The sequence below is a fragment of the Magnolia sinica genome, chromosome 10, assembly GCF_029962835.1.
Source record: "Magnolia sinica isolate HGM2019 chromosome 10, MsV1, whole genome shotgun sequence".
NCBI lineage: Eukaryota > Viridiplantae > Streptophyta > Magnoliopsida > Magnoliales > Magnoliaceae > Magnolia > Magnolia sinica.
The window spans coordinates 14,525,177-14,542,650 of record NC_080582.1 but is presented as its reverse complement, the minus strand read 5'-3'; the positions used below and the strand labels follow the sequence as shown (position 1 = coordinate 14,542,650).

The 17,474-nt window shown below is 37.0% G+C and overlaps 1 protein-coding gene across 1 annotated transcript; it reads left to right on the top strand.

Moving 5' to 3' along the window:
• The first annotated feature begins 248 nt into the window (after positions 1-248).
• On the top strand, positions 249-5,156 carry LOC131217369 (uncharacterized). The gene is made up of 3 exons (XM_058212284.1): positions 249-833; positions 931-1,011; positions 4,944-5,156. Exons 1-2 carry the CDS (start codon positions 249-251, stop codon positions 979-981), a joined length of 636 nt encoding a protein of 211 aa, XP_058068267.1. The 3' UTR covers positions 982-1,011; positions 4,944-5,156.
• Positions 5,157-17,474: the final 12,318 nt, after the last annotated feature.

Below are 17,474 nucleotides of genomic sequence, written 5' to 3'. Positions count from 1 at the left end.
CTACTCTATAAATTAGACTGCTATAAATCAAACCTTGTATCATTCCTTCTTCATTCTTCATCCAATCTGTCTCCTCTTAGAAGCTGATTGATGAACCAATTTTCCCCTCATGAGGTAAATTCTAATCCATTCATTTTTTGTACTTGTTCTTCATATTTCATCACAAATCAATAATTAGGGTTTAGATTTTTGCAGAAAGGGGGCTCTCATTGTAAACGGTGAAACGAACTATACAAGGTATACAAGGCATGTCTAACACTCATCAAGATATCGAAAATGGCGGTGTCGACGTTCCGGGGCCGTCAGAGAGTCTGAAAATTGCACCACCGTCGTTGGAATTGATGATTACGATCATCAGTATAGTATGGATGATCGTGGCGTTCCTTTTGAATCTCGACTTTCCAATCAGTGATGGCAACAAAGTCCAGAACACTTTATACCATCAGTATAAGATGTCCTTCTACTTTATTGTTATGATCAGCGTCACAGCCTTCTACTCCACGTCCGTGTGGATGATGATGATAGTGGGTAGATGCCGGCCCCCCATAGCCAGAAATCTCATCCTCGTTATCTTGGTTCTTGGAGTACTAGCTTCCACAGTATTACTGTATGTCCTGCTACCAGAGAAGTCCAGTTGGATCGTATGGTTCTTCTTTGCACTGACCATCTGGGTCATGTTGATTATGCAAGAATGTGAGTGGGCCACCCAATTGAAGGGCAAGATTTGCAAGCCGGTTGAGGAAGGGTGTAAGTTGGCCACCCGATGGACCATAGACAAGATTCACACCCTTTATGGTTATCGTTTCTGTTGTCTACCTATTCGTAGTCCCAGTGTGAGTGGACGCAATTCCTATCTGTTGAATTTGCAGAATTTCTTTCCCAGACTTAAATTGTGTCTAGATTGCTAACTTATGATGGTTGCTTTTGTAGTGTAGAACGAGCCAGACAGTGGTAGTCATCCTCATCATCATATTCATATGAGATTTCTACGCCGATGGACCGTTTATACAGGTATGATCTAACCCATGCAATTTTGGATTTGTTGAGAAATCTAATATGATCATGGATGGGAGGTATTGGATAGATGGGTTTTGTTTCTAAAATGCAGAGAAATGTTCTGCTCAATTGCAATCTCCCTGCAAAAAACCCCCAAAGGAGTAGGTGACCTTGTTGATCATAAGGGCAAGAGTAAGAGAAAAGGTAAAGGGAATTTGAACAGGCTTTATGGGAAGATAGGGCACTTTAAGCATTAGTGAGAGGCATAAGCGTAGCATAAAGTAGAGATAGCGGATGGATGGATTAAGGTTGATATCACGCCCCAAAATCCAGCACCTGGGTTTACCAGACCCCGATCCTGCATCCTAGGACATGACTCAAATATAATATAAACATAAATTGCAATTCATTATACAATATCATTCCACACAACATACACTTCCTGTACAAATATTAAAATATCTAATCACAACCATCTAAAAACTCAACGTCTTCCCACTATAACTCTTCTTATAATGAATTTGAACTTGAAAAGGGAAACTAGACCTAGACAGACAAAAATAAAAGGCTTAGAACTCTGCTCCACTTGCTCCCCTGACTTGATCTTTATCCTGAAACTGAATTCCTAAAAGGGTGAGCTTATACGCGCCTAGTGAAAAAAATTCTTACAAGTTATATATATATATATATATCTTTCAAATCTAGTATGAGTTCAAAAAATATCATGTTCTAAATATGCAGATTTTCAAATACAGCAAGTTTCCAAATATGGTAGGCTCACAAATATAGCTTTTATTTATTTATTTATAGAAACTAGCACTTAAACAAAAATGAATAATACAATATGGTTAGAATCATGAATGATCGCAAGAAAGAGCTAGAATTCGATGCTAATAGAGATCATGATATCAAATCAAATGGTGCATGAATGCAGTCTACAAGAATTGTGCCATCATTAACAAGTACGGATCATCAAAACACCAGGGCCTTTTTATCATCAGCAGATCAAAACTCTCTTAACCGTGACCTTTTGCAGTTTCTATCATGCTCAATCATGTGAACTCATAGTGAGGGATACGATCAGCTCATTCAGGCAAAATCTACCTTCGTTCTTGTGTAAGTGACATACGATCACTACACCTAGGCCAAGGTAGGCCAAGAAGGTGAGATTAGGGTTTAAGGCTGTTTCAACCTCAGGATCACAGAGCCCTCTTATTTTGCTTTATGGGATTTTCAACCTATGTATTGTTAGTGTTTCAAAAATCCATGATCAATCTTCAGTATAAGAACTTTTTAAAAATGAGACTTCCCTAAAGTGGACTTTTCATTAAAAATAAAAATAAAAATAAAAAAACTTGCCAAAAATAGAATTTCCATGATCAAAAGTTTCTAAATCTAAACCTTCCCTGAATGTACTTTCTAAAGATAGAATTTTTAAAATATTTATTTCATTAACTTATTTTTTCCAAAGCTAACCTTTCTAATTCACATAGCATTCCATGATTATTTTCAAATCATGATAAAAATTAACTTCCATCACTTAACCAAGCAAAAATCCAAACCCTTTCAACACATAAACGAAATATGCATGGATTTCTAAAAATTTCAGCAACAAAAGACTTACTAAAATAATTGTTGGACTTTAGAGAATTTGAAATAAAAATCTTTATGATTAGTATATTTCACATCATAGTTATAAGATCACAACTATTGAACAATACATCATAGTTTTCAAGTCTGATCACTTGAAAAATGTGCATCACTATCCCTAACCTACTTGGGATTCAAAGTAATTTATTATTTAACCGTAGAATTCTAGAGAATTGGGGGAAAGAATCCTAGACTTCTTAGGTTTACAGGAAATTGTGCATAATCTCCATATTCGGGTGAATTCGGTGTAGCATCAGTATATTTATTGTCCAACGGATCTAGCATTTAGGGATTTTATAAAAATTTCTCTATTCCAACATGATCAGGTAGGTTTAGTACATGCTCAATGGTTAAAAGTGAACTAGTTTATGAATGAATATGTGACTTTATATGCATGAGTGGTGAGAATGAACATGTACACACACATACATATATTTATACATATAATTATATAATTACCAACTTTAAATTAATCTAAATCATAAGTGGGTCTGTTTGGTATATAGATCAATGGTTAACAATAGACAAGTCTAACATACATATAAACGGTTACACCTAGCATATATTGATGGATGCATAGCTGATCATGTATATGCATCACTGTTTTAAATATCGACAATATCGGCCGATACATCCCACGATATATCTTGTATCCCACCAATGCGATAAGAAATGCACAAGTAGTGCGATATATCCCACATGTTCGATCTAGTGAGCATTTTCGAATTTCGATGCTCTTATTTTCTATAAATCATGTTAAATTAGTGTCAGATTGTTACAAATTCATGATTTTTCATGTTCTGCATGAAAAATTATGGATTGGGAGCTTCGATTTCGAGATTTGGAGGAGATGGGCCGAGTTGTGAAAAATTGAAAAAAAATCTAAATTTCCCAATTTCTTGCAAATCGTTTGCAATCTTTGTGTTAAAACATCACATCAAACATGTCTATAACCTAATCTAGTGATTCTTCTTTTGCTTTTGAATGTATTGCTTGTGTTTCCACTTGTCTTCTTACAATTATAAATTATATGAATAGACATTGAATATACTTGCATCAATTCAGTTAGACAACGCATAAATTAGGATCCCATACAAAGAAAACCTATTATGTGTACTTGGTTATTGTAATGTTTTGATTTATAAGTGTGTATTGATGTCTTTTTTAATAATCACCGAACTTTCATCGAAAAATTCAACCAATTTCTCAATGTTTCCCCATGTTTCCAACAACAGTGATACATTACACGATGCAACCGATATATCCCATGCGATAACCGATATGTATCCGTATACCAAGAATGCAATACGCCACGCGATACCGATATTTCGAACACTAATATGCATTGATGAATGGATAGATCTATGCATGTGTGCTTGGATGAATGCAAGTGCACATTTATTCGTGTACAAGAATGAATACAAAAGTCCCAGGTTATTACATTCTACCCCCTTCAAAAGAATTTTGTCCTCAAAATTCAAGCGTGCTTACCATGTGAATGAAAGATGATGCTTCTCTCTAATCAACGGTGTGTCTAAGTGTTTGCTATATTTTGTGTGATGTAAGTTTGTGTGTGCACAAGCGTGTATGATTGCCTACAAGAATCTTGGTTATTATAGTTGATGACCTAGTTTGATACTTTGGTTTATGGACCTAGTCATTGTTGTCCGTTTGTTTGAGAAATGGAAGTTTTAATCGTTTATATGGTTGGTCATGATTTATCCTAATATTACTACTACTCTATACTTACTAAGCCTTATATGTGTGATTCATTATGTGGATATGTTATAATTGGTTTTCTCCTCTCTCCAAGGGAATTTTGAAATAGGGATCAGGTACTAAATACTATCCATAGACCTTGGAGAGATGCTGCGCACGTGTGGCTCAGTTCCATTGATGACATCTAAAATATAACTCCATTGATGCCTCTGATGATGTCTAATGAGTGGAAAGCATGAGTCTGCACAATATGCTAACCTTCAAGTAATTACATATCCTTATCTTCTTAGAGGATGGGTGTCACTGCCTATGATCTAGATAGTGCTGATGAGAGCAATGATTCTGATTGTATCACTCGATGATACATGTTGAAATACAAGTGTGTTGAAATCCCATAATTGCAAGCATATATGGATGAATGATATGTTGATCTTACCCTGATCGCGAGCACTAGGGACTAGGGAGAGATGTTGATCACTTAATGTGATCACGGTACGGTTCTTTCCTCTCGCTTTAGTTTCCACATATAAATGTTCATTGACATGGACTAACAAACTGTTAAACTGTTATTTGGGCAGAAGATATGAAGGAAGGAGGAGGAAAGTGAAGCCAAGGTTGAGCGCATATCGGTCAGGAGTGAGGAGGGGTACAAGCTACGACTATAGTAAAGAGTAGTATTAATGGACGACTGGTTTAGGGTCATTGACCAATATTATGTTTTAATTTTTGAACCTTTCCATTCTACTGAGAACCGATAGTTTGATAATTATTATGACTGGTTTTTACTATTATTGCTCCTGGTAATTGTTATTACAATGCACTTTGCTTATATTATGTACGTGTATGTGTGTGATTCACGTAGTGGATATAAGGTGATTGATTTTTCTCCACTCTTTAAGAGATTCTCGCATTATGGATTATATTCTGGATTCCATCCATAAAGCTTGAAGAGATACCACAAATCCATCATTCAATTCCATTGATGCCTTTACTTGTGTCATTTGATGATATATGTTGAATCACAAGTGTGTTGACATCCCACAACTGTGTATATGTGAATGAATGACATGTTGATATTATGCTGATTGTAACCACTGGGGAGAGATGTTGATCAGTTTATGTGATAAGGGTTCATTACTAGTGTGGTTGTTTTTCCTACCATGATTGGTTGGATCTAAGGCTTTACTAAAATGAAACCAATTGAAAAGTGTTACTTGGGAATAAATGTTGAAAGGCAAGTCTTACCTGCTGACAGAGGTTCCCAAAATATACTGATGTACGCATGGAAATACAGATAACTGTATGTCTTAGCCAGTAGGAGGAAAAACCACACACCGCAATAACCGTGATCTATGATGGAGGTTGTTCATGTTAAAACAACCTTATGTTTCCACATGAGTGGATGAAGTGCTTCTCGTGATGATATGATGCGACTATAGCATACCTATGTCTCTTGGAGGGTGATAATGGTCGATCAAGCATGTGACATGCTGGGTAGTTCCATGATGATCCAAGTGTGCATATATGGCACAAGATCACTCCCTCATGGATCATGAGGTTCTCGGTTGAACATGAGTTGTCGGGTGATCAAATCCTGATAATAAAGGATAAATAGGCAAGCATGTAAGACAATGATTGAACTAGGTATACGTAGCTGCGTTTCTTTGACAATGAAAGTTGCCTTTTGAGAGATTGTGTGAACTTTAATAGGATTAGTATGATTCCGTAATCTTCTTGGCTAAGGAGTTCTGGTTCAACAAGAATGCTTAATGGATTTGAGCATAGATTGGTTTTAGGGCAGGTGAGAGATTGTTGGAGTATATACCCTAAGAAACCTTGTGAGCCCTAATCCACTAGCCATGTGGGTGGGACATGCTATTATACCTTAGGTTGTAGTGTCACCTTGAAATTATGTACATATATGGGTTAGTTGAGGAGTGAGTCCTTGAGTGCTAGAGATTGGACACTACTGTCATTGACTGAGGAGAGTTGTGATTCATAGATTTTAGTACCTTATATAGACCATGATCGTCACAGATACATAGGACACACATGTGGACATTCATTTATGAGACATATTGGTAATCTTCTGTGAGGGAACTGACTTGGGTCAAGATGGACAATCTCCACCATCAAGTTGTCATCTTAGTGTTGTTGCGCCTTCACCCTTAACCCACATAAGACTGTAACTGTACTACAAATATAAGATCCAAGTCAAGACATTTAGAACCTACATTGGCTGAATTGTGTTCAAGTCACTGGTCTGGGGGCCGGGATACTTTTCTCAATTAGCTGAGATAAATCCTTCTTAGAGCTTCTGTGGCTAGAATAAATATAGCTCTAACTTGAGGAGTTCTTCTTCGTGGAGACCTATGGATGGCTTGAAGAAACCGAAAATCTTATAATTGACCAAGGGGTCAAGAGCTTCAAGAAAATCATCTATATGCAATTGTAGGGGCTTATTGGCTGAAAGTCTGACAATATATATATATATATATCTTAGGAATCATATAGATGAGAGAGCTACCAAAGGCTCGCAGATTCTCTCCCCTTCCATGAACTTGCATACTAAATTAAGAATATCTTCCCCCACAATTTTCTAGAAGAACGTGAAAAAACTGCTCAAGTAGCCATCTAGTCTCGACACACTATCTCGAGGAGTAGAAAATGTTGCCACCTTCACTTATTCCATATCCAAAGCGTGCAAAAGGTCTTCATTATATTGGTCTGGAACTAAGCTTGGGATGCTACTAAGGATGTCATCTGCTGGACCAACACCTTCTGATGTATAAATGGAACTGTAGAACCTGGCTACTTTTGTCTCTGTCTTTGACTGAGATTCCAAAATAACTCCCAATTCCGTCTTTATCCTGTTTACAAATAATCAACGTCGCTTCTCCATGACGGAGTCGTGAAAGAATCTTCTCCATGACAGAGTCGTGAAAGAATCTATTGTTGCATTCTCCTTTCAGCAGCCACTGGTTTCTTGACTTTTGCTTTCAGAAGATTTCTTCCTGAAGGAGAGCCGTAACCAGCTTGGATTTTGCATCCTCAAGGGCTGTACTACGTTCCTTTGATATGGACAACATGAGATCATGTTCAGCCTTCAAAGTTGCATCAGTTGCGACTCCGATGCTTCAGAAAATGTCCCCAAATTCCTTGTTTCATTCCCTCAACTAAGATTCCAACTTCTTCATTTTCAGAAAGACTTTGACAATCAGTGATGCAAACAACTCCGTCTCCCATATTTGCTTCACCACCTCTTTAAATCTGATTTGGTTTGTCCACATTATTTGAAATCTAAATGGCTTCGAGGAGCTGTCCACTAGTTCCTTCACAGGCACCAAAATAGGACAGCGATTGGATAAGAGATAAGAGAGGTGAGAGACTTTGAAGGTAGAGATTCCCTTACCCACTCCATGTTAACTTGTACCCACCCTATCAAGTCTTATTCATGCTCTCCTATGACCTTGTCTGTTATTATATTCATGCTCTCCTATGACCTTGTCTGTTATTACACTAAGTAAATCTTGAGCCTTCAAAACCCGCATCTACTATATGTCAACCTCATCTATAACTTGTTTGAATTCTTCCATAGCTCTAACTTCTGGATTGTTGCCCCAAGCCTCTCTTTAGCATCCAATTGACATTAAAATCACTACAAACTACTCATGGACCCGTGATCAAGCCTCCCCGGCTTTGCATTTCTACTCTTGCATCTTGATCGTGGAACTTTGCTCGGAGGCTTCTATCAAATCCCAATTCCTATGCTACTTAAGGGAACTTAGAAATTTTAAACATAGGCTCTTGAAGCATAAGAATACAAGCCTTACGATTTCTCTAGTGTTTTTTTAGGCATTCTCTTTTTCCCATCTCATTTGTTCCTCTTTTCTTTTCCTTTCAGTTTTACATAACTCTACATGGTATTAGAGTGGATTTCATTATGATTTACACCACTTTCTTTTCTTTTATATCATAAATTCTTCCTTTTCTTTTCCTATTTGCTCTTCTAAAGTTTATTCTTTTTTGTTTTTTAGTGTGGTAGGCCTTCGTAATGATCTGCATGTTAAGAGTGTGAATGGTATGTTCATGATCATCGCTCTTGTGTTTGATTGAAACGTGTGAGTTGATTGTTCGTCAGGTGTGGTGTGTACAATGTGTGGAGCTTGCAATTGGAGAGTTCTTAGATCGGGAAGAGTCAGCTTGCATCCGTGTAAGCACTTTGTTATTCTCTTTAATTTCTTATAATTGAAATTAAGGGTGATCAAAGATTTGGGTTTCTAAATCCATATGATTTTCTAGAGGTTCAAATAACTTGCTATAAAACTTTAAAAAACTTACCATAAAACTAAATTAAGCAAATTATCTTTAGTGGTCTAAATCTATCCGAGTGTTTTTTTTTTGCGACCAAAGGCAAATTAAAATATTTGATTGTGGTGAAACCAAGTTGAAAGTGATAGAACATACAATCAGTGGCTTTAGGAAAATGCTCAGATCATGACGTGGTTGTGGAACAGTATGGAAACATCTATTAGTGAAAATGTGATGTTTTCAGATATGACAAATGAGGTGTGTGATGTGTTACGAGAGATGTATTAATCCGATAAAAAAAATATCTCATACATATCATTGTTTGAATAGATTTTTGCATTTTAACAAGGAGATAAGTATCTTGGCTAAATATTATTCAAAACTCGAAGTAATGCGGGAGGAGATGCATGTGTATCAACTACTTATTAATGATCCGGAGAAACAACGTTGACAACGTGAGGATTTTCATGTTGCTAAATTCATGTTTGGCTTGAAACCAAAACATGAGCCAATGCGTGTGCATATCTTGGATGGCAAGGATGTTCCATCCCTAAAAGGAGTTTATGTTCACCTTCGATTTGTATAACTTGGCTCTATGGGTAGAGCAAGTGATAATTTTCATTTGACATTATTTGTTAGATGTGGAGATGAATGTGTATCAGCTACTTACTAATGATCTAGAGAAACAACGTTGACAACGTGAGGATTTTCATGTGGCTAAATTCATATTTGGCTTGAAACCAAGACATTAGCTAGTGCGTGTGCATATCTTGCAAGGATGTTCCATCCCTAAAAGGAGTTTATGTTCGCATTCAATGGGTATCACTTGGCTCTATGGGTAGAGCCAATGATAATTTTGATTTGACATTATTTGTTAGATGAGGTAGAGGTGGTGATTGTAGTGGCTAAGGTAATTAATCAAGGATGTGGCAAAGGTAATGAAGGTGGTCATAGTGATGCAACAAGGGGTCATGTTAGAGGTCGCGGACCTAAAAAGTGTACTCACTGTGGGCATACAAATCACATTGTTAATAAATGGGACATGGGAAGTTAGTTGGCCAAATGAGGCATCTTATTTTGAAGAGAGTAGTGGGTCTCGTTCTGTTGGTTCTACTCCTGCAATTCGTTAGACAAGTACATCTGATGACATAGTCATGCTTACCAAAGATGAATACTTCAAGTTATTGAAGAATCAATCCATCTCTGTCGCTACTTTCACTTAACCACACTCAACAACTCAAGTATGACTTCGATTCTAGTCCTCTATGCCATGAATTATTGACTTTGGAGCTTCTGATCATATGACATGTAGTCTAGTGTCCATTCCTTTATTGATACATTATTGCCGAGTTCATTAGTCTCTTTGGGAGATGGTGCCTAGTCTAAAGTGTGTGAAATGGGTATTGTTCATCCAAATTCCTTTCTTTCATTGTCATCAATTCTCTATGTACTTAAATTTAATTTTAGCTTCATGTCTATTAGTAAACTCAAAAAATCACTTAACTGCTCTATGGTATTCTATCCTTCACATCGTATTTTCCAAGATCTAAAGACGATGAAGTTTATTGGTGGAGGACATGAACATTGTGTGTTTTAGTATCTTAACTGTGAAGTCATTGGAGTAGTAGTGCAAAGCAACATTTGTCCTTACTAGTGATACTATCGTCTCGGTCACCCATTTTTGAAGATTCTCAAAAGTTCCATTCCTTTATTATTGCATTATTGGCTATGTCAACTTTAGAATATGAAGTGTTTGAATTAGGTTTAGCATCATCGAATCACTTTTCCACTACATGTGGAAAAGCACAGTCTAGTTTCATCTTCTTTGGTTCATTCAAATATTTGGGGACTTGATTGAGTTTTAGTGTGTGAGGGTATAAGTATTTTGTTACTTTTGTTGATGATTTTTCAAGAATGACTTGACTTTATCTAATGAAACGATAGATATGAATTGTTCTATATTTTAAAGATTTTTTGCATGGAAGTAGATAATCAATTTAACTCCAAAGTGTGTGTTTCATTTAGATAATGCTAATGAGAATATATCCAATTCTTTTAGCTTTTATTTATTTGAAAATGGTTGCATCAAACATTATGTGCCTCCACAACAAAATGGTGTTTTAGAACGGAAAAACCGTCATTTGCTTGAGATGTCACATGCCTTGATTCATATAAATGTCCACTTTTTTTTTTGAAGTGATGCAGTTTTAATAGCGTGCTATTTGATCAATAGAATGCCCTCTATTATATTGACGAGTTAGTTCCCTCATGCAATTTTGTTGTCAGGTCATTGTTCTGTATGCCCCACAATGTTTTTACATGTGTATGCTTTGTTCATCAATTAGAGTTGGGCCATGATAAATTAGACCTTAAAGCAATTAAATGTATTTTACTTGAGTATTCTACAATACAAAGGGGTTTTATAGGTGTTACAGTCTTCATCTTCGAAGACAATTTATTTGTGCCCATGTTGCATTCTTTGAGCCCACTCAATTCTTCTCAAATAAAGGTAAATCTCCTGACTTGGAAGCTTCACCATCTCATCCCTTAGTGTCCACGCATATTCTTGTTGAAGAAAACACTATCTAGTTGCCCATGTCCACTGGTTCGTCTATTCTTGATGGTGGCGAGAAAGAAGTTCGATGAGAAGAAGAAGAGAAGTTAATCATCTATTGAGTACGTTAGCATTTTCAATCCCAGGAAATCACATGGGAGTGGGAGGAAAAGGATGCGAGAGTCAAAAGTCATTGGAGCAAATGAGGCTAGAAGATTAACATTTTGAACCCCATCCAGCGAGTTGTGGCATTTCGTGTTCGTAAGGCTTCCTTCAGACCTTTGGCAAGGAGAAGCAAACCCCAACCTTCACTCCAGAGGTAAATCCCCAAGGTACGACTCGCGTGTCCCTTCCTACAATCTGTTGGGTACCTCTCTTTGGCAGAGGTTTTCACATGCATAGTCCTTCTTAGTAGGTGTTCTAGAGAGAGTTCTAGGGTTATTAGCAATCAGTACCCTGATTTCCCTTCCCATTCTTCTATCCCCAATTCCCCCGTCTCTCCTTCCCATAGTTGTGTCATTATGTCTTCCTATCTCGTAGGGGGTAGGCTGTCAGGCATCTTGGGTTAAGGTCCGGTTCCACTAGTGCAATCGGTTCATCTGGCTAAGGGTGATTGGACTCAGGTTGTGAGAAGAAAGTCTCAAGAGCTAAAGAATAGGGAGTAGAATCCTAGTAGCGTGAAGAAATCTCCTTACTCAGCTTTTGCAAGTTTCCCAACCCTCTCTGTTGCGAATTAGCCACAATCTTGGGATGAAAAAAATGCTATCTAGGGTCTTCTCCAAGGCAGGGAAAGTTAAGGAATCTGTAATCCCTAGGAGGAAAGGGTCCTCGAAACCGCAGGGTTTTGCTTTCGTTTTTCATGGCATTTATGGATGCCACCTCCTCTGCCATTGACATCCTTCTTCGGTCCACAGCTATAATGGCTGGCCCATCTTAGTGCAGATGGCTTGTTATGGACCACTTCATCTTCCTGCAGCCATGGTCCCAACCAAATGAATAGAGATGTCTCCCGATCGCAATGCATCGATGATATACCAATACACTTTTTGAAAATATCATTGTTATAAGTTTCTGATATTGTCGATACATTTGCACATATTGATGATATCGCACTTGTGTCGGTTCTATTTCAAAGAATTTGGGAAATTTGCCAAAAATCTACAAAAATCGATTTTCCTTTAAGTTTTTGTTTTATTTTATTTTAACACTGAGATCAGTTTTTGAAGTATCAGTATCACTAGAAACTATATTGATATTGCCGATAATCATAAATGTGGGGAACTGTGGGGGATATGGTGAAATTTTTAGTGAAACTTTAGGATATGCCAAAATACACATATATGGATATTTAGGATTTTTTTTTTTAAAAAAAAAAAATGAAAAAGATTGCATACATAATAAGTTTCCATTTAATAGGAGCCTAAAAGCATGTTCTTTCATAAGCAAGGTATTCAAAATTGGTTGCATAACGGTTACGGACGTTAAATAATGGTGACGGTCATAACCGTATGCATTATGGGGCCGAAACGGTCGTAAAGGCCGTTATAGAACAAACAAACTGTAGTGGCCATGTAATGGTCTTATAACAGTTTTTTTTTTTTTCAAGGGGAAAAAAAGGAGCCATAACAGCTGATATGGGGGTTGTAACAGCCTTACAACCCGTATCATAATGGTAATGGTGGTGGCCGTTATGGTCACCGTTATGGTTATGGAACACCTTGATCATTAGAAATCAATCCAACCTTCCCCATCTATCCATCCAACCATCCCATGTATCTATCCAACCATCCAACTTTCCATCGAACACCCATCGATATTTCAGAATATCGACGACACAATATTTCGCCATGAAATTATTGGCAACTGGAAAGGAAACGAAAGATTATGGTCTTGATTTTGCCCATGTTGTGATAACAATAATATCCCGATGTTATTGATATTATCATCGACAAATTGAACATTGCATAAAACCATGTGCCCATTAAAAAAAAAAAAAAAAATTAATATGGATTTTTTTAATAAACAGAATTTTGATGATATTATCAAAATATCGTTGAGAGACTGGCGATATGATACCTAGAATTTACACAATTGAAAATATTGGCGATACATTGGTGATATCGAAATACAAGCAACATCTAGAATTTACATGGATAAAAATATTAACGATATCAATACATTGGTGATACTCGACGATACATTGCCAATAACTGGAACTCTTGATACTATTGGTGTTATCGGTATCGCTACTAGTGTTATTAGTATCGTCGAGCTAGAGATACAGATAATATTGGGGATATTTTGATAATATCGGAGATACTTCAAACAATGACTGCGATTGCATTGCTAAAGGGATTTCAACCAATTCTTTTCATTTGTTTGGAGGGAAAAGGGAATTTGGGTGTTGAAATCGAGACTAGAGAGCATGTGGTGAGTTTTTGCTAATTTAAATTGTTTTCTCTTGTTTAAATTTGTTGGAATTTATGGAATTAAGTTAGTAATTCATGATTTTGCATGTTTTGCACTTTCAATTATCGATTTTGACCTTTGATTTTTGAATTTGGAGAAAATAGGCACCCATTTAGCTTGCAATTAGAGTGTAGTAGAAAAATCATGTGAGAGTGCTTAAAGGTTGATTTACAGATTGACAAAACTTTTGGGAACTTTCAAAAAATTATTTTTTAATTAAAAATAATTGAAAAATAAATAAATAAAATAAATTACTCATGCCTCGATGGTAGATTCACAAGAGTTTTGTCATGGGTTCAAGTACACATTGTGGTGAAATCCTACTGTGGTGCAAGTGCGTGGGTGTGTAAAATAAATAAATAAATTGTTTGAAAAAAATTACATTGACCAGATGTTACTCGTGTACTTATGAGTGCTGATCTCAACATCAGCTACACATTTATTTACTTCAATTTTTTTTAAAATTATAAATATAATTTTAAAAATATATATTTTTAATATATGCACTGTATAGTGAAGGACAAATTTGGCTTTTGAATGTATTGATTGTGTTTTCATACATGTCTTTTATGATTTATATTATATGAACTGATCTTGAATATAGTTGCATCACTTTTGTCAAACATCGCAGAGTTTAGGACCTTATACAAAGGAACTTATGATGTGTAGTACTGGTTTTTTATGATCTTTTGAGCTCTAAGTGTGTATTAATGCCTATTATAATATCTCCTGAAGTTTCATTGAAAAATTTGACCAATATTCCGATGTTTCCTAAAGACAACAGTACATTACGTGATACACGATATTTCCCATGCAATGCCTAATATGTTTCCATATCCCAAGGGTGTGATATATGCATCAATACTGACACTCGAGACACTGCTCATATCTATTATATATAATGGGAGTAAACAGGGGCAAATTTTCCAGCATTTAGTTTCCTGAGAGGCTAAAAGCTTGTGTTAATTAAGGACATGATAAAAGGTTTTAGACTGAAATGATGGGCATGCAGGTAATTTGGAGAAGTTATTTGGCTGTTAGAAGATGCTCCTCTCTCTTTACAATGAGAAATTCTCTTTACGATGAAAAAACCTTTGATAATCTGGCAAAGTATGATAGTCGATACATGGGCATTAATAAATTTGTGCAAGCGGCATGTAATGAACTCAAATAAACCATAAAAATCGTGGGTCCATTTGAATCTCTTAAACAGAGGATTGCATTGATTTGATTTCTGTTTGGTGGGTGTTGAATGAACAGTTGAAATAAAAACAATTAATGGCACAAAATTCAAGAAATAGATGTTTATGGTGAGCTATTTAAAGTGGATCCAACCTGGAGGTCTTGGACGGTTTGAACCATTACTATTTTTAAACTGCCCCTCCACCGATTCCCAGTTTTCTTACACACCACTCCCTCTATTTATTACCGCTGCACGCTCTCTTTACCATCACGTGATACGGGGCTGTAAAGCCCGACCTGTTAAAAGGCCTTTAAAGGACTGATACATTCTATTTCCTTTAAAGGAAGCTTTAAACATTACAAGGCCGCATGGCCTGCATGGTATCTGTCATATAGCGGCCGTTACCATTTCTAAATACCTTGCTCCACATGCATTGTATGTGCTATATCTACTAGTATGTTAAATGGTACTCCATAATGTTTGTTGATTCTGGAGATTTATGTTTCTAATTCTTATTGATCTTGTTTCTATTATTTGTTTTTGGAAAATTACGATTTTGTTTGCAAGCCAACTCCTGCCATTGTTATGTTATGTAATAAAGTGATGCATTTTCTTACAGGAAAGATTGTCAGGGGCAGTGACATGTCCAACTTCATCTTCTAATGCATCCATTGGGAATAAAACGCATGGTTACTTGCCTGCAGCCGAAAACCATAGAGCATCAGAACCATTGATTCCATTCCTGCCCTTCAATTCTCAAAATCAAAAGAGAAGGCTAAGATGGTAGTGATTGAAACCAACAAAACAGCTGGTATCGGAAATGCAACAGAAGCGAGCAGTCAGATCTAGTTTTGGCAGCTGGTGAATCCTTTTGCAAAGGCATCTAACACCGATGAGAAGTTGAAAGAGAAGAAAAAGGCTGGATGAGAAGATGGAATTGAATACAACTGCCAGTGAGGGGAGTGCTAAGGAAGACACAGTTTCAACGGCTTGTGAATCTTTTCAAAAAGGCATCTAACAACCAGGAGAAGTTCTCTGTTCGAGTCTCTCAAGAAGATGAAGGTCAGCTATTTTAGACAAAACAAGGGAGGAAAATAGGAGGGGGCCGGTTTAGCACCTTTGCCACAAAAGAACCAGCCCTGAGAAGGAATGGATATATGCTTGTATTGCTCACCCCACACGAGCTCCATGCAATTGTTGAGTTTCTGTTATTGCCATGAAGTAACAAAATCGTGATATGATTTAGGTCATCGACATGAATGATGACAGATATTTCAATGGTGATGATGTAAAGTTTGCTATGTTTATCAACACTTGTTAGCCATTCATTGTATGGCTGGAAATCTACTCTTAGATGTGCTTGTATGGGTGCAGCTCATGTATTGAAATGCTTGAGAAATAACAAAGAAAAATGCTGTCGTCCCATCATTCCGGGAATTTTAAGTAACATTTGATACAGAAATGTCAAATCTGCATTTGTTCCTCATCATTATCGACTGGTCATGATGCAAAGATCGAACTGGGCTGATGCTCCCAACCATCTGATTTAAGAGCATGAAAGTTGGGAACTGTAGATCAAGGTTGTAAGTCTAGTATAAGCACTGTGCGACTTGGCCAAGTTGACTCAAACATGATTAGAACAGATCTCTTTTGACACTGCGATTCAGCAATGAAAACAGTGGTGATTCGATCAACTTAGCACAGCTAGGGCTGGTGTACCACACAACACCGACCTCAGTGATGTGTTGACATCACCAAGTTCTGTGGGCCTGATCATGAGGTATGTGTTATATCCAAACTGTTCATCCATTTGGCGAGATTGTTACAAGTCTTGAGCCTAAAATTAAGATAGATTCCAAAGATCAAGTGGACCATACTGCAGAGCAGTGAGAGATTGAACGTCTACCATTGAAACCTTCATGGAGTCACAGAAGTATTGGATCAATATGAGATTTGTTTTTTTTTTTCCCTTCATCCATGTTACCTTATGAACGGATTTGTTGGAAAATAAAAATCATGGTGTGCCTCCTTACAAATGCTTTAACGCTGTGAATCATTGTCCCCACTTCTATTTGTGGTGTGGTTAATTTGATCTTTGGATATGACTCATTTTTCATGCTCTAAAATGATCTGGCCAAATGGATGGACAGTGTGAATATAATAAATATATCATTGTGGGGCCCACAACTTTGATTTCCTTTCCACCAAGGCGTTCTGCTTTGCACACCATTGAGGTCAGTGGTGTGTGGTATACCAGCCAATCCGCTTCCCTCAACTAGGATGAGCGGTGAGTGTATCATGGAAGGGCCAACTCCACTCAGCTCTCAGACCTAACTAGTTGACTCGGTCCTTTACTGAGTCACCCCTGACTTTGGCTTAAGACCCAATGACTGTCAAGATCGAGAATGAGACCAAACTTGTCTTGCTTATGATTTCGAAGCACCTTTCTAATTTTGAGAATTGGGGGGTCAAGATCCGGTAATCCAGACCGTTGGTCTGTAATTTGCCCCAATAGTGCTCTCTACGAATTCAAGATCCCGATACCACTGTTTTGTTTCTCTTCCTAACCATCCATATTTGGGAAAAAAAGCC

Coding starts and splice junctions, on each gene's coding strand:
- LOC131217369 (XM_058212284.1), top strand. CDS start 249: ATGTCTAACACTCATCAAGATATCGAAAATGGCGGTGTCGACGTTCCG. Junction 834..930: donor TACCTATTCGTAGTCCCAGT/GTGAGTGGACGC, acceptor TTGCTTTTGTAG/TGTAGAACGAGCCAGACAGT.